Below are 21,148 nucleotides of genomic sequence, written 5' to 3' on the forward strand. Positions count from 1 at the left end.
ATTCAACCCCTACAAACCCTAGCGGTTGGGGCGGGGGTGGGAGGGGAAGATGGATGGACAAGGGTTGTGTGTGTAACAAATACAACCACAAATCAAGCATTCTAAATAAACTATTTTCTTCTTGCTGCTTGTGAGTCTAAGACAATGCCATCTCTAGCTCGTACTACAGAAAAACCCTCCAAATTCATGTCCCTGCACTTATCTTGGTCTTTATAACTCATTCTCCATACCAAGCCAGATGGATTTTTTAAAAAATATTTGGAATGTGTCATTCCCTCATTAAAACTCTTCACAGGCATCCTATCAAAACAAAATCTGAACTCTTCCAAGGCTTACAGGGCACAAAGACTGGTATCATCTACCTCTCTGATTTCATGTGGATGCTACTTTTACCCTTGCTCACTGAGTTCAAACCACACTGGTATTCATTCCAATCCTAACATGCCAAGATTATTTCTACCTTAGGTTCTTCTTAATAGTTGTTCCTACTTTGCATGACAACCTCAAATGTCATTCCTTAAAAGAGATACCTTCCTTACCAGTCTATGAGAGATCCCACTCCAGAACATCATTCATTCACATTATCACTCTCTGAAAATATCTTATTTATTTGTCCTCACTTGCCTTGTTCACTGCTGCCTCTCTACTGTCTAGAACAGCACATAGCTCAAAAGTCACTCAACTACATTCTGAAGGAGAAATAAAATGCACAACTATGTCCAAAGTGAGAAGAAAACAAGGTTTTTGCGTGGGAAATATAGTCACGTCTGGTTAATTAAACTGCTATTCAAATCAATTTAATTTATGACCTCAGCAGCTTTCTGATTGAGAGAACTGGGTTTGATGTGTTTGTGTGGGGGGGGGGGGATTTGAGCATGTAGGAAATGATCATAAAGATATTCCCTAGTCAATATGAGTCAACTGTCTCTGTACATCAATTGGCTACAGAAAAACCATGATAAGAGCATTTCTTAACCATCGATGAGGTGAGTTAGGACTGAAAAGTGGCTGGTGGATATTCTGTTCTAATAATGGTGAGGGAGGGAGCTTAGATACATGGGGATGCTGTATGTAATACCCAAACAGGATCCAAAGTTTAAGAACTGAACTAAATCTCAAGATGAGAAAGTGCCACTCTCCAGTTTCAGTTAGTTCTCTAGAAATCTGTTCCAAGTTTACAAAGACAGTATTTTTCTAAGTAATAACACAGTCAGCTTTTTCAGTGTCCATGTTCATCAAAAGAAAACGTCAATAAATGTAGCTGACAAACAAAAATCCCATTTCCATCTCTAGAGTTTAGATGTCCCCTTTTTTTGGATTTCTCATTTTATTTCTTCAACCTTTTCCAATCTTTCATGGAATGCTAGACTTATTTTTCACATAGAGGTCCTGATACTAGAACAATTTGTGTAGGTCCTGACACTACTTTAGACCCTAGAACAATTTGTGTTTAACCTGCCTGGTTCCTTATTCCCTTTCTCATTATCCTTTCGCAAGGATTTTTACTTTTATATGTTTACTTAGTAATATTCTGATGAAAAATAGTTTTTCTTTGCTCCTCTGGGCAACTAACTTGTATCTATAGAAAATCTGGTTGTTTCTAAATGAATAAAAATGATTTAGTCTACTTTTAATCAAATGTATGCTTTTTGTGATATTAGCTACAAGCGCACTCTATGTTCCAGTCGTCTGTCACAAAACACAATGGTGACAGAGACTTAAGATGATATACCCAGAGCAAATACCTACTTTCCACACTACTAATTACTATCTCTGCAGCTACGACTACTATTTTTAGTAAATTAGATATCTAGACATCCAGAAAGAAGTAAAAATGAAGGCAAAGCAACTAATTTCTTGCTCTTAAGGCATTGTTACTGGAAGGTTTCCTTGAACTATTAGCTTTGATTTTTACCATAAACTAATGGGACAACTCAGTCAAGTCAAGGAAAATACCATATTCAAGAAATGAAGTCAATAAATGAGGGGTAAAGATATGCTTAAAATACTAAACAGAATCCCTTTAAGGTAGCAAAAGGTTTACATATGTTAAGGCCCAGCAATGGTTCTTAAGGCCCAGCAATACATAAAACCGTAATTTGGCCTATGCAACACACTGTAAAATACACCTCTGACAAGTGCAAATTCAATTTGCAAAAGCTATCACAGAAAAGGAAAAAGAACAAAAAAGGAGGAAAAGGCAATGCATTTAAAAACAAAATAAAATGAAAAGGAAAAAAAAAAAAAAAAAGACAACATACCTGGCAACATGAGAAAAAGCATCCACAAGGACAGATTCAAATTCTCTAGTGAATTCAGGTCCTTTCCTTTTACTGTTTTGGATGACATCATTCGCTAAGTACAGAAAAGTAAGCTTTCTATTTGATTTGGCTGGGGAAAAAAGAAAAGAACATAATTTAACTTACACCAAGGAAATTCTCAATTCATAATTCTTTTGCCCTCAGCTACTCCTAAAGAACATTAAGACAAGCATTACCTACTTGAGGACAAGACTGCTATATGTTTGAACAAACAACCTAAAGAACTTTTGTAGGCCTCCAACAAAACAGGTTTGAGAACAACTTTAGGTGGAAAAAAACAAAAACAAGAATGGGCCATCTTCATTTCTGTGTTATTTTAATTAGAGTAATTAATTGACAGTAAAAATGAAGATAATCCAAAGAAAATTCCTAAAGGATAAAGTTAATATTCTCAAGAAGACCTGTTAAATCCATTATTTTTATTTATTCTATTGCAAAGATGAACATTTCTAACTCACTGGTAATTATCAAAAACTGCAGAAAGACAGACTTGAGTTAGATTTCAACTTTAAAACAGATTCTTGCAATTTATGCTCCTCAACTGAAATTTCTCTTCGAACATTTCAATAGTCATAATTAATCAATAACACTAATTCTACAATGCAGAGGAATCTCTAGATGTACCAAATGGATATTTAGCTCAAATACAAATATACATTAGTGCTACTTTATTACTGAAAATTTACACGTCTGAAATCTGGATATGTAAAATTATGGCTACCACAAAAACCATAATTCTTCTCTCTTATACATACTAAAAGTAGTATTTCCTATTACTCTATATGGTCACATATTAAACCATAAAAACCTCATGCAGTATGTGTAAGTTAAAGTTGCTTGGGGGAACATTACTGAATTTCCTGGCTTCCATGCACATAACTTATAAACCATAATGTTACATCACTACCATTTTTGGTCCCAGTTTTCTTTAGGAAATAAATAAGAACATAATCAAATAGCTCAAAACACTTAATTTTTTCCACTACTAAAGTACTTAAAAATTCAAGTAGGACCTATGTCAACCTTACACACCTGAATATAACCAATGTTTGCTCTATTCCTTTCAGAAACCACTTGTTTCTTTTGCAATCCACACAGCACGTATAAATTCTAACACAGCAGGCATAAGATCTGACATTTTAAAATGCAGCTACAGAAGAATAAATCAAGTTAAAAAACAAAATTGTTAAAGCACATTATAGCTTAAAATGACAACTCAAAGTGCTCATAAAATTAAATATGACTATCTGGAACTGCATAAACCTTTTGTTAATAACCTAGTTTAGATGGCCAACTGATGAGAATATTGAAAACTTGGAACTATCTTTATCTTTTCTAATTATTACTCAAAAGCAGAATAAAGTGTCAATAGTTACAGTATTCTATACTCCTGCTACAAGTTTATCTTTTTAGCAAAAGGCTTTATGGGTTTTTTTTTTAAAGCAAATCTTGTTCTGAGATTTTATGATAAGGAAAACTACCAAGTCTATAATGCCAAAAAAGTTAGTACACCTTTCAAAAGTAAAAAAGAAAATCTGATCAACTTAAGTTTTACAAGTTCCATATACTTTGTTCAAAAAACCGAAAATCCATTTTGTAAAAAAATCAATTTTGACATTTCTATAAAACGTGGTACATTTTTCAGTATTATAAACACCATAGGTAAGGGGCTAAAGAGCCATGGTTTTACTATCCACAACATCAATACATTTACATCATCCTCAAACCTGTCAATGAGGACTTATTTAAGATAAAATGTACCCATCCATACCCAGCATCTGAATAGTGGACATCAGCACCATGTATGTATAGGTGCTATGACAAAAGCCTAGAGCACTTGAATATAGTCATAATGCACACAATACATATGCCCTACACTCTAGCCCTTGGTGACAACTCATTTATTCAGATGTCTTTCCACTATGATAAAATAAATCCTTTCACCCTCCACTTATGCCAATTCCAAACTGTTTGAAATAGTTAATTGAGTAAAGTTTAAATAACTAGCTGATGAAAAATTTTCACTTGTCTGGCTGGTTTTGACATCCAGAAAAGTAATTTTGAAAAAAGGGCTATTTATCTTATAATAGATAAAACATTTTTTAAAACTACTAAAAAATGTTCATCCAAGAGCTTTTTACACCAAACTGATCCATAAAGGGGAAAAGGTTTACCTAAAATAGAGCCCAAAGAGAAAAATTAAGAATTACTCCTTTGAAAATAGAAACTGAATAACAGATCAAGAAGAATAATCTGTAAGCAAAAAAACTAGATTTTGCTGTAAATACCTTGAAGGCAAGTCAGCCATCTGTAAATATCTAAAATAGGGAAATGACTTGACCACAGATAGAAATGTCCACTTTTAAAAACTTGGGCAGTCTAGAAACTAAAGGGCTAGTTGACACAAACATCAGGGCACAAAATCTTTCTCCATGTTAGCATGGGAGCATTTTCAATTCATGAAGGAAACCTGAGTATTATGAAGATATATATTGATGCTTGGAAGAGTATCCTCTAAATCTACACTGTACAATAGGGCAGCGACGCATACAGTCGCTAGTGAACACTTAAATTGTGGCTAGCAAAATTTGGGAACTGAATTTTCAATTGCATTTACTTAAAACTTTTGTTCCTTAGTCACACATTTCAACTGCTCATGGCAGTGGCCCACCTTGTTGGGCCATATAAAACATTTCAACCATCACAGAAAGTTATACTACACAGGCTCTAGGGACCATGAAAATATCAGACCACAATTTGATTCCTAAAATAATTTTTAACTGTGTAATAGGCACCACATCAAATGCTGTGTTACAGAGAAAAAGGCCTAGTTTCTTCCACAAAACACAATCTAGTAAAAAAAAGATGTAACTAGTAAAAATTAAATAAATGTTACAATGGTATAGGGCAGGGTGCATAGCAGTGATTCATTCTAATAAACAAAAGTACTCCAAGTTTAGTTGGAGTCAGATGATCACCTTCATGTATTAAGTGCGCTGAGGCACTGGGTACTTGGAAGAACAAGTTCCAGCAGCATCAGAGAGCTCTCGGTTCATGTCTCGGTTGTAATGATCCCGAACAAAGCACTTAATCTGTAACTTTATTAGCAGTCTCTTCTAGAGGGTCAGAACTGGGTCTCCTAAAAGAAGACTGCATGTTGGTATTTGCCAGACTGATGTAGTCTGAGACTCACCAGTTCTGAGGGCCTGAAAATTCCACTTAGCCACTTTAGTTTCCTCATCTGTTATTCCTTATCCCTTAAAATAAGGAATAAACACCTTATTCCTAAAAAAAAGATGACATCCCCATAGCAAAGTTCCTTCCCATGCTAAGTAAAAGGCCTACCGCATACAGGCTGTCCAAAGCAGCACTAAGCTTCATTTCCTCAGCTTTTTGCTATGGAACTCACTTGGATTTCAGACATGTGCAGGTGCCCACCTTTCCCCATCAGTTAAGCAACTTGAAGGCAAACGCCCGTGCCTTAAGCTGTATAATCAGTGTTCCCATCTCCCCATGATTTACTGAATGTCTATACTGTGCCTGACACCATGTGGATTACCCTGTTTACTCCTCACCACAACCTGTTTGAGCCAGTTTTTCCTCCTCTATGAAGTTCCTACACCAAGGGCTCTGAGAATTTGAAAAATGACAACATAAATAAAGACATCAGTACTGTACCAGGTATATGATGAAGGCAGAGGAAATATCAATTATCATCATTTCTTTGTTACAGATAACAGAGGGACAGTCATTGAAGTGGAGTAAGATGGCAAAATGTCAAAATGGCATGGTTAAATGGCAAAACCAGTCTTAAATTGAAGGCAGCTGGTCTCTGAAGTCAACGTGCTAACAAACGCCCAATCCAGGGCCCAATTCAGGGCCTGGCACATGCAGCAGGATGAGCTTGTATCCTGCCATATTCTGTGCACGGTCTACAATCAATGAAAGTTGTATGAGAAGAGGAGCTTGAGAAGTCAATTGCAGGTGTGGGGCCTCTTTACCGCTCTAAAATTTATAAAGTAACTACTCGTTTCAAGGGGAGTTCTGAAGAGTGCCTGCTTGCAAAGGTCTTAGCATAGTCACTGGCACAGAATAGAGGTTCTGTAAGTGGCAAACATCATTGTCCTCATTTAACACATCAGAAAACAGAGGCAGAGAAATGAAGAAACTTGCCCAGTATCACTCAGCTGTTAAGTGGCTAGAGTCTTACTCCAGTCCACTGGCTCTTACGCCAAATCCCCACGGCACACAACAGGTTAGGGCCAGTACTCTCCAGAAGGCGCTGAATGCTACCAAGACGATAGTGGTCATAGGCATCAGGAAGTCAGGAGGAAAATGGCTGGGTGTACTGAAGTCTGTGCGCCCCAGCCCTGACCTGAGGAACCTCAGACAAGAAGTACCTTAAAGCTTTCCTAGCTTCTGTTGCCTTCTCCAAGAAGTGGGAAACACTGTTTCCAACCTCACAAAAGCAATCAGATTCCCGAGTCTGGAAAGCAAGGCTCCCTTAAGAAGCTAGAAGGGACAGGAGAGTGGGTGGAGGAGAGCAAAACTCCGAGGACGGTCCAAGAGGGTGGGATGGGGGTTGTTTACCTTTGCGAAGTTCACGGTGCCACACCGAGACGATGGGTCCCGCGTGCTTGCGGTGGTGGATGAGCCACAGGGACAGGGTCTGCACGCTCTGCTGAGAGTTGCTCAGCTCCGAGAGCTTCTTTTCCAGCGCCGACTCGGAGAAGGAGGACATGGTGGCGGCGGTAAAGCCCTGCAAGGAACGGCCTGAGCCACCCAGTGCGGCGGGAAGAGCGACGGCACGAGGCCGAGGCCTCACCAGACGGCCCGAGGGACTCCTTACTGACTGTCAGGCCGTCGGGAGGGGGGCCCCGGGGGGAGGGGATGGGTCTCCGCAGTAACAGCCGCCCGCGCCGCCGCCACAAGATGGCCACCGACCTCTCACCCCGCCGCGAGAGCGAGGTCAAAGGGCAAGGACCGGAGTAGCAGACCACTGGGAGGTACCAGAGCTGTAGAAAAAATACCCTCCAGTGGCGGCGGCCTCCCTGAGCCTCGCTCAGGGCACTTCGAAAGCTACACACTGGGAAATGAGCGCAGTTCGGCGGTCTCCGGAAGGCGCTTTGACCGCTCGCGCCGGCACGCCGGCGCAGTAAGTCTCCTGGAATCCTTTCTCCCGCTCCTGCAGAACCTTTCTGGCGCGGTACGGCGCACTAGTTAGTGCGTCACTTCCGGCAGGGAGGAGGAGGCGGGACTGTGAGGGAAAGACTGGAAGACGAGGTAAGAGTGGCGGGAGTGAAGAGGGAGCCCAGTAACCCGGGGCCCTTAGAGTGGGGTCTTGAGGGGACACAGACGGAGAGCTCATGAGCCGGGTATGGAGGTGGGGAGCTTCCTCCCTCACCTGGCAGGCCCCAGATCGCACTCTTAATCCATACATGATCTAGAGCCACCTCCCCAAAGCTGCTTTAGGATTCTGCCAAGCTGCCCACGTGCCCTTTTCACGCCTTGCCTTTGCAGTTCTTTATCCAAAGGTAACGTCCCCCTTCTCACCTGGTGGGCCCCCTCTTGGCCTCCAGGTTCGCCCGTTAATGTCCATTTCTGATCTTTAGTTTGCGACAACACCTCCATGAAACACACATTTGTACTCTGGGTGGTTCTTTGGTTGCTTCTTTCAGGGAATTCTGTGTTTCCTTTACCTTATGGGGGGGGGGATCTAGCTGACTGTTATCTCACCCTCCCTATAAGTCCACTGACCTCCTTTAAGAAACACTATTTGCGACTCTGATCCCTTAGCCAATTTTTTTTTTTTTTTTTTGAGTTTCAACTTCCAGTTTATCAAACCAGCAGAGAAAATTTGCCATTCTAACTAATGTGGGAGTGACATAGGGGCATACAGACATAAGCACTTCCCAGTTGTTGGCAGACTCCAATTAGTGTTACAGGGCAGGGGGTTTAGGAGCCTGTTTTGGGTCTTAGTGCACAACATACTAGTTCACCTCTCCTCCAGACTAAAATCATCATAATGAGCTAGACAGGTTTTCACATAGTAAATCATATAATCCTGTAACAAAGCTGTGAGATGTGTGTTGTGTTATTCCCTTTTGGCAAATAAGGAAACAGGCTCAGAGAGGTTAAGTGACCTACACAAGATCACATAACTAAGATTGGAGGGGAGGACTGCATCTTAACTGGCCTCTTTTACCATAGCAGGCAATTTATAGCTATTTGAGTAGATTAACACAAAAGAGGTGAACGGCTCAAAATCACAGTCAATGTCTAATCATAATTATAACCTAAGGATTTGAGTCCAGCTTTAGATCACCTTTCTGTCACCATACAGTCATGTACCACATGTAATGCAACAGTAATCCCTATAAATAACTTACCACCTAGGTCTGGGAAGTACATTCCATGACATGTAAGTTACACTCATGACATTCACACAACAAAGTCCTCCTAGTGCCCATTTCTCAGAACTTTGTCATTGACATATAATCTACTGAGCAAGTACTTTATATAGCAAGTTACTGTGTATTAAACACATTATTTTTTATGTATTGTGGTTTTAGTTTATGAATTTGTTATTTAATCCTTACAACAATCCTATTGCATGGGGATTGTTATCATTATTTGATCGATCAGAAAACATAAAACATGGTGGCTAACCTGTCCATGGTTACTGAGATATAGTTAGAAATGACAGAGCCAGGATTCAAATCAAGGTTATATGATGTCTGGCCCCAAATTCTTCACTCCAGAGACAGATTCTAAGCAAACAGAGTCCATGTCCTTGGAGGCTTGCCTTTTATAGGGGAAAGTAGAGAAACATATGCAAGTATAAAATGAGTCAGAAAGTGATGCATGCCTTAAATAAAAAGCAAGGAGGGCTGGGGCTCCCCGGTGGTGCAGCGGTTGAGCGCTGGGCTGTGAAGCTGCCTGCAGCCTCTGCAGTGCCTGTTCGATCCCCGGCCACCGGTGAGGGTCCCACTTGGCACGCAGACCTCTTCTGCCACACCTGCTGCTCCCCTCAGCAGTGAATTTCATCAGTCTGTCTGTTCTGCTCCCTGCTCTGGCTCTGGTGAATTCTCTCACCCTTCTGCACTTCTGACTGTACCCAGTGCTTGTATACATAAATAAATAAATCTTTAAAAAAAAAAAAAAGCAAGGAGGGTAAAGGGGATGAGGAATGCATGCGTAGCAGATAGTCTGTTACACATGCTGGTCAAAGAAGGCCTCTCTGATACAGCGACATTTGATCAGAACCCTGAAAAAAATGAAAGAACACCATATATTTTTGTGGTAGAGTATTGTTCCAGGCAAATGGGAAGCCGTGTGCAAAATCCTCAGGACAGATGGTTGTTGATATTTTTGAAGAACAAGGAAAACAAAAAAGCTGTAGTGATAATAACCAGAAGGCTGGAAATGAACTCAGAAAAGTAGTACGTGACCACGTCACATGGGGATTTATAGACAGTAGTGAGGACTTTGAATGTTACTCTGTATGAAATGAGATTACTTTGGATGATTTTGAGAAAAGGAGCAGCACTGTGGCTAAGTAGTGTATTGTAAGGATGCAAGAGTAGAAGCAGAAGACCACTTGGACAGCTGTTACTCATATCAGGTTAGAGGTGATGAGAAAAGGTCAGGTTCAAGGGATATTTTAGAGAAAAGAGGTAACAGGACTTGGTGACAAGTTACATAAGAAGCACAAAAGAAATATAAATATTTATATGACCCCAAGACTTTTAGCCTAAGCAGCCATAAAAATGTTTTCATTTACTGAATTGTGGAAATTGCTGATCTGGAGACTAAGAGCAGTTTAGATTTGAATATGTCCAATTGTAAATGCCATTCCAAGCAGAGTTGTCTCATCAGCAAGTAGGTTTATGAGTCTGGAATTCAAGGAAGGGATCCGGTGTCATAGGGGGAATAGATGTAAAAAGAAAAGGACTTGAGGTCTAGCACATTTCAACATTTAGAGGTTTGAAAACTGAGGATGGTGTAATCATGTGATTTTTCTTTAGCCTGTTATATTAATTACATGGATTGACTTAAATATTGGGCCCACCTGTATCATTGGAATAAATGCTACTTTTATATTTCCTGATATTTGGTTGAGAATTTTGCATCTGTATTCATGAGAGAAATTAGCGTGTAGGTTTCGCGTATGGTTTGGTTTTTCGTATTAGCCGTACTAGCTTCAGTAAATGGATTGGAAAGTGTTTCCTCCTCTTTTTCTACAAAGTTATGTAGAGTTAGTGTTGATTCTTCTTTAAATGTTTGATGGAAGCCCCACTGAAACCATCTGAGCCTGGAGAGTTCTTTCTTCTCTCTTTTTGGTGGGAGAGGGATAATTTTAAATGGACAAATTTGAGTTTATAGGAGTTATTAAGCTATTCAAATGAGCTTTTTCATATTATGTGAATTGTAGCAGTTCGTGTTTCTTGAAGAATTTACTGTTTCCTCTAGGTTGTGAAATTTACATATATTCTAAAGTCTGTAGCCCTATCTCATTTCTTACTAGTATTGGTGTATGCACACGTGTGTGCACACTGCCTCTCGCTCTCTCACATCAATCTTGCTAGAAGTTTGTCCATGCTAGAAGTTTGTCCAAAGAAAATCAGTTCTTTGTTTCATTGATTTTTCTCTTTTTTTTTTTTTTTTGTTTTCAGTTTTATTGATTTCTACATTATTTTCTCCCCTCTGCTTACTTTGGATTTATTTTGTCTTTTGCTGGGTCCTTGAGGTGGGAAGTTTAGATTATTAACTTGAGACTTTTCCCCTTTTCTAATATGTGTATTTAGTACTAGGAATTTCCCTCTTGGCTTAACTACAGCTGTGTCCCTCATATTTTGATATGTTGTATTTTCATTTTCATTCATTTCCATGTATTTTTTTTCCTTGAAATTTCCTCTTATTTCTGTGGATTATTTAGAAATACGTTTTTAGTTTCCAGGTGTTTTACAGGTTTGTTTGGTTTTTTTTTTTTTTCTGTTACCTCTGTTACTGATTTCTAGTTTGAGTCTGTTGTGGTTGGGAAATCCACTCTGTCTGATATCACTTCTTTTAAATTTGTTTCTTCAAGAAATTGAAAGAATTTGGTGGGGGGTGCAGCAACTATAGTATAACACAAGTCACTTTCTCAAGCGTTCTATAGAGGACAGCTATAAACGATAACTCTAAATGAATCTAGAGTGATTTCTGGAAAGTCTCCTTAATTCCTCTCCTCCTTCTATTTTGTATACTTAATGTTCTGCAGCACTCTCCCCTTTGCAGGGAGATATTCTCCAGAGAACTTTGTATCTCCTGCCCCTCTTCTAGAAGTTAGCATAGTATAGGACACATTATATATACTAAGGAAACATTTCTAGATATCGGGAAGAATAAACAGGAAGCGACAAAACTTCGGAGTATGCTGAAGGTTTAATGTTTATCCAGCTTCTTGTGCTCATTTATTAAACAAACTATGAGTGGGAACTACTTGGCAGACACTGTACCAGATGCTGGGGAAACCAAAAGTAAAGCTGCAACACTGAAAAAAGATACCATTTGCTTAGGGAGACAGACAAATAAACCAGCCATTTTAATCCAAGACAGTAGACTTCCAGCATATTCTTAACTTTACTGCCAGGTGGATTATTGAACAAGTATGTTTTTAATCACCTTACTCCTGTTCTTCAGAAGACAGTATATGTGGTATGTACAGTACAGGATTCTCACACCTGAGTGGCATTAGACTGACTTTGCAAGAATACTGGTTTGCAAGATTGCAAGAATACCTATTTCCCTGCCTTTCACCACATATAGATTCTGAGTCAGTAAATCTGGTAGATCTGGTGTGGGGCTCAATAATCTGTACTTATGTTGTTCCCTTTGGCTGACTATAATCAGTCAGGTTGGGAACTTCTAGTGGAGTGGAAAAAGCCTTTGGAGTCAGACAAGCTGAGATGAATTCTAGGTCTGACACTGCTTGTTCTGTGACCTAGGGTATCACTTAACATCTCTGTGCCTTTTGTTACTTAGCTTGTGCACACAGAGTTTATCTACAAAAATATCTACACATTGCCTGATGTGTCATTTTTTCCCCCCAACAAATACTAATTCTCTTCTATTCAAGAGCTTGCGTTAGCAGTTCTTATGTTTGAACTTCTCTTCTGGGCTCTAAACCCAGAATAAGCTGTTTATTCAGAATTAGAAGTTTTGGAGACTGTCTTATCACCAAGTTTATCAATTGAAGAAACAGATTTAAAGTTCTAACCAGATACTTCTAGAGCTAAAACTAGAACCCAGATTGTCAGATTCACATTTTCATACTTATTCTGTTCATATCCTAGGAATAACCTATAACATGACTGGAGTATAGCCAAGATCTAGAACTCTGATTGCACCTGAGAATGAGTCTAGCAAGATCCTCACACGGTAGAGGAAATCAACTACCTTTAGAAATAACTTCCCCTAAGGGATAACTTATCCAGAATCCAGCTAAGTCACTGATATCAACACTCTCCCAATGAGAGAACCCGACTTTGGACTATGCATAGCTGTTGATTCAGCAAGCATTTCTTGAATGCCTGCTCTATGCGAGAGCAACAAAATAAGCCTGTTAAATATCACTGCTCTCATAGAGCCTATATTCTAATGAGGGGAGAGGAACAATAAATAAATAGGTAGACAGTCTGGTTTGATGGGTGGTACTAAATGCTATGGAGGAAAATTTAAGAGAGGAAAAAAGATAGGGAGCGCCAAGTGGGAAGGCGTGAGGGTGGATTGCACTTTTAGATAGGGGTGATCAGAGTAGGCTGCAGAATCAACATTTAAGCATAGTCCTGAAAGATGTGTGAGAAGGAGCCATGTGGATATATGACTGAGCAGCAAATACAAAGGTCCCAGCAAGTTACCTCATGGGAATGTCACCCTCTGTGAGGCACGACGCACTTGCCATGAAGCTGCTTTGGCACCAGCCTTGTCCCTGACTTTATGAGGGACTATGACTTCTCTCCCTTGTGGCCTTTGCTTGTGACAGGAATTTTACCTTGAGCAGCCTTCCCACACAGCCTCAAGTGTGTCATCCCTCACCTCCACACAAATCCTTCTCCCTCCGTGAATACCTCCTTGTTGGTGTTTGTTCTTTTTCCAGATTCCATTTGCACTTCCCCCCCCCTCTACTTTTGGTTTATTACTTGATTGTTGATATAGTGAGTACCTAATGATCTACCATCTTATTCTTTAAGTGTCTATTATAATAAAGTATCACAGCCTGTGCTATGCCAGTGGTCTCATTTGTCTTCACCACCTGTACTCTGTGACCCAGAGATTTTTATGACAAGGCAGAAGGAAGTGGAATGGGGAAGAAGGAGCTGCCAGGGGAGATGGGTTCACTCACGTGCTATATCTGAATTCAAATCTCTCCCTTTACCTCTTCAGGGCCTATTTTCCACAGAAGGGGTACATACAACTTGGGAAGGTTTAGATGGCCATTAGAAGTCAGGATTTGGTTATCCAGGCTTGGATTTAGTCCTATACTGCCTGCCATAGTTGAACTCCGGGTGGTTTTTTCCACTCACCCAGAAAATCAACTTGTTTTGAATGCCTCATCCCAGTACTACCTTCTGGGCCAGAATTCCCGTTGCTATCAATTATATAAACATCAAACTTTGCAACACCACTTTTAATAATCAGGGTTGCATTTTATAGGAATAGGATCTAGGACTCATAAGACTTTACCTCTCTAAACAATTCCTTCTGTAATTGATGTATTGTCACACAAGTGTAATTTCATGATCATCCCATAAAGTTATATGATTGCCTTTTATAGTCAGATCAGGGTAGCAGTTATACTGCCTTCCTTACCTAAACCAGAAAACTGACTTATATATTTTTAAGCCTATGGCCCATTCTTTTAAAGATCTCTGATTGTGGTAAATCTTCATCTGCACAGTATCCCACTGAGAGAATACCACAAGTAATCCATTCTCCTGGAGATGGGCATTCAGGAATTTCTCTTTGGGGGCAGTTGTGGGCTAATGTATTCCAGAATACATCTTTCGGTAAATTTATGTATGTATTTCTGTTAGGTATGTGTATATCAAGCAGTGGAATTATTATCACAGGGCAACATATGTTACCTTTAAAGTAATGGTTATTGCCAAAGGGTTTTCCAAAGTAGTTGTACCAATTGACATTGTAATCAGCACTGAGAATTCTAGTTGCTTAATATCCTTGCCAACACCTAGGCTTGTTTCTTTGTTTACTTTTCAGTTTGGCCTTCTAGCAAGTGTATAATGCTATTTTGTTATGTTTTTTAACTGCATTTTCCTGACTTATGATGTTGAATATATTTTCATATGTTTATTGACCACTTGGATAGCCTCTCGTGATATGTCTTTTGAAGTCTTTTACCACATGTTTCTGTTGGTTTTTTTCCCTTCATAATTTATGAAAAAATCCTTTATAGATATGAATGTTTTGTCAGATATATAGCAAATAACTTTTCTCACTTTATGCCTTGTCTTTTCACTCTTAATAGTGTCTTGATGAAAAGTGTTTCTTAATTTTAATGTAGTCCTACTTATCCTTTTTTTTAATGGCTAGCCCTTTTTTGTTTGCTGCTTAAGAAATCATTGCTACTTCAAGATTACAAAGATGTTCTCTGTTTTCTTCAGAAAGCTTCATTGTTTTATATTTCTCACTTACATCTGGTGTGAGAGGGAATCAAGACTTTTTTCTGCTATATGGATAGCCAACACTTAATTGCAAAGACCTTTCTTTCCCCTAGTTAATGCTGGTATCTCATTGGTCAGATATGAGAGTCAATATCTGGATTCTATTATATTGTGGGGGCTGTTTGTAGACTCTATTCCATTCCATTAATCTCTTTTTCCTTCTTTATGCCAGTAGCATGCTACCTTTAATTATTGTACCTTTCAGTAAATCTTGAAATCAGATAGTGTTAGAATTTACACTGCCACAATTGCAGCCACTCTTCTTGGATGTGTGCTTCTTGCTGTGTTAGGAGTTTAAATGTATCAAATTTGGAATCAATCATGTTACTTTCTACAAAAATCCTACTGGATTTTGATTGGATGGGATTATGTTGACTCTATCACTGGTTCTCATTCAAGGGTGATTTTTTGCCCTTCACAGGATATTTGGCAGTGTCTGGAGACATTTTTGGTTCTTGTACCTGGCAGGGTCATTGCGCGGGTGGGGGGTGGACATGGGGGGAGGGTATGCTGCTGGCATTTGGTGGACAGAGGCCAAATATGCTACTAAATGTCCCATAATGTACAAGACAGCCCTCTCCCAACAAATAGTGATCTACTCAAAATGTCAGCAGTACCACTGTTGAGAAACTGAATTAATATAATCACTCTTATGGTTGGTCTTCTCTGTACCCTCTTACTGTTTTCTATTTGAACTAGTCAGTAGTTTTGCCTCTTTTCATTTTCTCCATTTTTTACCACCCTCTTGATTAATTGAAAATAATTATTATCTCCAGGCCTCCCAGTGGCGCAGTGGTTGAGCGCAGTGTTGCAAAGCTGCCCGCAGCCTCTGCAGCGCCGGTTCCATCCCCGGCTACTCCCCGGCCACTGGGCGACGGTCCCACATGGTGCGCAGACCTCTCCTGCCTCCTGCTGCTCCCCTCAGCAGTGTATTTCGTCACTCTGCCTGTTCTGCTATCCGCTGTGGCTCTGGTGAATTCTCTCACCCTCCTGCGCTTCTGACTGTACCCAGTGCTTGTATAAATAAATCTTAAAAAAAAAAAAAGAAAGAAAAGATTTATTATCTCCTTTTTTACTCCCCTCTGAACTTGTTTTGTATATATTTTATATTTATTTTGGAGCTACCTTACAAAATTCAGCATGCTTTCTGGATATGTTACAGTCTAATAAAATTATTTTACTATTTCCTGGTAGTCTAGACCCTTAGAACACTTAACTCCATTTACTCCTTTCCTCATGCCTTTTGTAAATTATTATCTTGCATTTTAGTTTTATATAAAAATATACCTGCACATATATATGCTTAAATTACAAAAGACATAGTAATTATTGCTTTGTACAGTAGATTCCTTTCTACTGACCTATTCCACTGCCTATTCCACCTATTCCTTTTATGTTTCCTTATGTTTTCTCCCTTTATTTTTTCTTTTAGTGCAAGCCTGATAACAATGAATTCCCATAGTTTTTGTTTGTCTAAAAACATCTTTATGTTATTGTTAGCTTTGAGAAATGCTTTTGTAGGGTGTAGAAGTCTGGATTGGTAGTTATTTTCTTTCAGTGCTGTCAAGATGTCATTCTGTTGTCTTGTGGGTGGCAACATTTCCATGAAGTTAGTTGTCAGTTTTATGTTCTATACTTTTAGGACTTTTCTGTTTTTTAGTTTTCCACAGTTTGAATGTGATATGTCTGTGTATCTTTCTCTTTTTGTATTTGTCAGCTTGGAGTTTGCTGAACTTGAATCTGTGGGTTCCTCTTTCATGTGATTTGGACCATTCTCAACCATTATCTGTCTGAATATTGTGCCTACTTACTCTCTATGCTTTTAATTTTCTGGAACTCATTTTGTTCACATGTGTGACTTTTCAGTATATCCCATGTGTCTTTTATGTTCTTACCTGTGTTTACTGTTTTTGTTTATTTGCATGAGTTTAGGTAATTTTTATTAACTTTTCTTCCACTTCTTAATCTTGTCTTCTGCTAAGTCAAATTTGCTGTTAAAACCTTATTCTGAGGTCTTATACTGCATTTCTCAGTTCTAGAATGTCACTTTGATTTTTTAATATATTCTTACTAATTCTGGGGTGAAATTCCTTCTCCTTTTCATTGCCATTGTCTGTTTTTCCTCAGTTATTTTAATGTCTGCTAACTCCATTATTTTCATCATCTGAGGTTCTGTTTCTTTTGTCCTTTTTTTTCCTCTTGATTATCTGTTATATGGATTGCTTCTTAAGGAGTCCTTAAAATTCTTTTTTTTTAAGATTTATTTATTTATGCATACAAGAGCTGGGGTACAGGCCAGAGATGGGGCGGGGGTGAGAGGACTCACCAGAGATAGAGTGGGGAACAGAACAGGCAGACTGACTGAAATACACTGCTGAGGGGAGCACCGGGCGAGTCAGGAGAGGTCTGCTGCGCCTTGTGGGTTGCTCCCTGGCCAGCTGGGGATCAAACTCGTGCTGCAATGGCTGAGGATTGCTTCACAGTGCAGTGCGCCACCAGGGAGGCCCGGTAAAATTCTTTATTGTGTGCTACACATTATAAAAAAGAATCACAGTAGCTTCATATAATATTATCTTGTACCAGAGAGGCTTCCCTTTTTCCTGTTAGGTACATAGAATGGAGAGCTGGGTACTTCAGTCCCATCAGAGGTTGAGCTGGGTCACTCTGGGTTGCAATCCTGGTAAAGTTCAATGTTACTCTGGTTCATCCTTGTCGTAAATAGTATGATCCTCTAGGAGTTTCATTTGAGAGCTTATCAGGCCATTTGTCTCCTTGCCCTTGAAAGACTGTGACCTTGAAAAGCCTATAAAATCCTTTGGAGGGGTTCAGCTTTGTCTTGTGCTTACCACTTCACATAGCTTCAAAATTTGGCAAATGTCTCAGAGAAAAACCAGTCAAGTATTTAAGATCCCTCAAACCTTTTTGGCTTTAAAGAATGCCAGAATTTCTACTGGTTTCTTTATCTCTGCGTAGCCCTTTCTTCCAGAAGTCATGTATTTAGAGATCCCCGAAGACGAGTTTTGTCCCTCCAGTTCCACATGACAACATTAAAAAGCATTGTCATTTCTCCTTCCTTGGTGACAGCCCTCAGCCTACTCTCATGACACCTGACACCTTGAGCCTGAGCTCATGTCCAGGATCCGCAAACAACATTAACAACAGCAAATAGCTATTGATAATTGACTCTCTGAACAGTATGAGGAGCAACATATTGCTTACTAGAATATTAATCCATCTAACCCTTAGTCTAATAGTATACAACTATTTGTTGCTTTAAGAAATGATTTTTATAATTTTTCTGATTTTCTAATTAGCATGAGTGTTAGACTGCTATACCCTGCTGTATCCTACTTGAAAGCAAAATCGATGCAGGTGTTTTTTGAGGGCTTATCATGTGTCAGATGCCCTTCTTGGTTCTAAATATGGGATTGCTGAGTCTAAAGTAGGTAAGACAGGGCCTCCCCTGGTGGCGCAGGCAATTGAGCGCAGCGCTGTGAAGCTGTTCGCAGCCTCTGAGTGCGGGTTCAATCCCAGCCAGCCGGCGAGGGTCCCACATGGCGCAGCAGACCTCTCCTGTCTTGCCCACTGCTCTCCTCAGCAGTGTATTTCGTCAGTCTGCCTGTTCTGTTCCTCGCTCTGTCTCTGGTGAATCCTCACCCTCCCGTGCATCTGGTCTGTACCCTGGATCTTGTATAAATAAACAAATAAATCTTAAAAAAAATAATAAAAACAAAATAGGTAAGACAGGCATACACAAATACTACAGCATGCTAAATACTGTAACAGTGGTATACATGTTGGTAGGACAGAGAGGGCAAATTGAAATAGCTGCTTAGGAAGTTTTATACTTTTACATGGTTAGGTTAGTGTTGAAGGGGCCAAGCAGCAAGGAGTGAGGTTGGTGACATAGACAGGGGCCTGATGGTGAAGGACACCGTAGGCCATGGTAAAATGGTGTTTGCACTTTATGCAGGCTATGGAGAATTTTTAGTGTGGAGAAGAATGATTAGATTTTTGTTTTAGAAAGATTACTTATATGCCAGCGTGAAAAGTGGCTTCAAGAAGAGCAAGCACACAAGGCAAGGGACCAGAGAGCAAACTATTACAGCCGGCCCAAGGTCAAATAACTTGTCATCATCAGTAGATTTTAAAGATAGGGAAGGAGCAGAACTGACAAAAGTAAGAGGAATGGTAGAATTAAGATGAAGGTGAAAGAAAGTAGAGATTTCTTTGATTTCTAGTACAGGTCAAGACTATCAATCAAAAGGAATACAGAAGTAAAAGCAAGAAAGAAAGATTTCAGTTTGGGATATATTTCTTGTCCCCATTTCATTAGCTCTATTAAAGTTTTTGTCAAAATTTGAGAACATAGTTGAAGGTACCCCATGTAACCATCTTGAAAGTCCTGAAATGAGGGCCTCCCTGGTGGTGCAAGAGTTAAGACGCAACCTATGGGGCTGTCCGCAGGCCCTGCAACACGAGTTTGATCCCCAGCCAGCCAGAAAGCAACCCATATGGCGCAGCAGACCTCTCCTGACTTGCCTGCTGCTGCCCTCAGCAGTGTACTTCAGTCAATCTGCCTGTTCTGCTCCCCACTCTGTCTCTGGTGAATTCTCTCACCACCACCACCTCCCCCCACCCAACACACACACCCTCTGGCCTGTCCCCTAGCTCTTGTATGCATAAATAAATAAATCTTTTTTTAAAAAGAAGTCCTGGGCCTCCCCTGGTGGCGCAGCAGTTGAGTGCTGGGCTACGAAGCTGCCCGCAGCCTCTGCAGTGCCAGTTTGATCCCCGGCGGCTGGCGAGGGTCCCACATGGCACGACAGACCTGTCCTGCTGTGCCTGCTGCTCCCCTCAGCAGTATATTTCATCAGTCTGCCTGTTCTGTTCCCCGCTCTGGCTCTGGTGAATTCTCTTACCCTCCCGCACTTCTGACTGTACCCAGTGCTTGTATAAATAAATAAATAAATCTTTTTATAAAAAAAAAATTACTTTAAAAAAAAAAAAGTCCTGAAATGAGAGATTCAGACACCAGGCCATTGACCTCACCTCCTTTAACCAGACTCTCTGACTTTACATGTTTTTTTTTTTTTTATAGTGGGCTTCCCCTTAGACATCTATAAAGAAAGTTTCCATCATCATTAGTTATAGGCCTCTATTTGGAGTGTTTGTTTTGGCCTCCCTTTGAACAGAGTCCCTTCTTAAGTATTTCCTCTATAGGGCATATGGTGATAATATCTCTGAATCTCCTATCCTGACAGGATTATAAAATTTCCTAAACAGCCATTGCAATTTGCTCTCTCTGTCCTACCAACATATATACCACTATGAAAGTATTTAGCATGCCGTAGTATTTGTGTATGTATTATTTGTGAGTATGTTGGCTGTGTATAGGGCTTGGGAGCCATAGTCCTTTATTTGCAGTCAGCACATGCTGGAATACAGTGTCTTCTATTATCCATTGTTACAAACGAGAAGTCCAAAGCCAGTCTCTTTTTATTTTATAAGTTATTTGTTGTTTCTTCCTTGAAAGCACAAGGAATCAGTCTTTAGAAATTTTTCCAAAATATGACTAGGCATAAGTCTCTTCAATATCCAGATAAGTCATTTTGAAGCTTAAGGAAATGTGTCAGGTACTTATTTGTTTAGCCCTTCCATCTGTTGCTTTTCACATTCCAGAATTCCCAGCAATTTACATGTTAGTTCTCCCCAATCTACCTTCCAAGTCTCACAATTTCCATTTCTTTGTATTCCTGCTTAGTGTGTTGAAAAAGCTCTACTAGATCTTCCAAGCCTGGTACTGGGTCTCAGTAATTAACAATCCTTTTTCCCCCATCCCAGCTTTCTGGGTGTGGAAAATCATTCTTTTTAATTCTTAGAAATATCTTTTGTTTTGTAATTGAACTTTGTTATTGGTCTTACTGTTTTTCGAATTCTTGACTGTGTCCTTCAGTGGGTCTGTTGATTTAAGATTCACCACCTCAAAGGGGGCTCTGTTGGCTTTTCCTACTTCTAGGACTGCTAAGCCCCATTTACTGGTTATCTTCCTTTCCTTCTGTACCTCAGACTCGGGGTGGCACAGCAGCTTCTAGGGGACAT

At 39.8% G+C, this 21,148-nt stretch overlaps 2 protein-coding genes across 8 annotated transcripts in view; one reads left to right on the forward strand and one right to left on the reverse strand.

Moving 5' to 3' along the window:
- Positions 1-7,482, reverse strand: part of RPRD1B (regulation of nuclear pre-mRNA domain containing 1B) — a 62,896-nt gene extending 55,414 nt beyond the window's left edge. For 2 of the 3 annotated variants that reach the window (XM_037495248.2, XM_037495257.2), the window contains exons 1-2: positions 6,912-7,482; positions 2,262-2,391 (exon numbers count right to left, since the gene is read on the reverse strand). In XM_037495248.2, the coding sequence (XP_037351145.1) occupies positions 2,262-2,391; positions 6,912-7,062 (281 nt within the window). In that variant the 5' untranslated portion in view covers positions 7,063-7,482. The remainder of the gene's footprint in view (positions 1-2,261; positions 2,392-6,911) is intronic. The other variant, XM_037495265.2, reaches the window with a different exon arrangement.
- An 83-nt stretch (positions 7,483-7,565) lies between these two features.
- Positions 7,566-21,148, forward strand: part of TTI1 (TELO2 interacting protein 1) — a 42,421-nt gene continuing 28,838 nt past the window's right edge. For all 5 annotated transcript variants that reach the window (XR_005122217.2, XM_037495275.2, XM_037495291.2 and 2 more), the window contains exon 1: positions 7,566-7,604. The gene's annotated coding sequence lies outside the window, so the exon portion shown is untranslated. The remainder of the gene's footprint in view (positions 7,605-21,148) is intronic.

Source organism: Talpa occidentalis, unplaced genomic scaffold (genome assembly GCF_014898055.3).
Source record: "Talpa occidentalis isolate TD23 unplaced genomic scaffold, MPIMG_talOcc4v2.1 talOcc4.10, whole genome shotgun sequence".
In the NCBI taxonomy this organism is placed as follows: domain Eukaryota; kingdom Metazoa; phylum Chordata; class Mammalia; order Eulipotyphla; family Talpidae; genus Talpa; species Talpa occidentalis.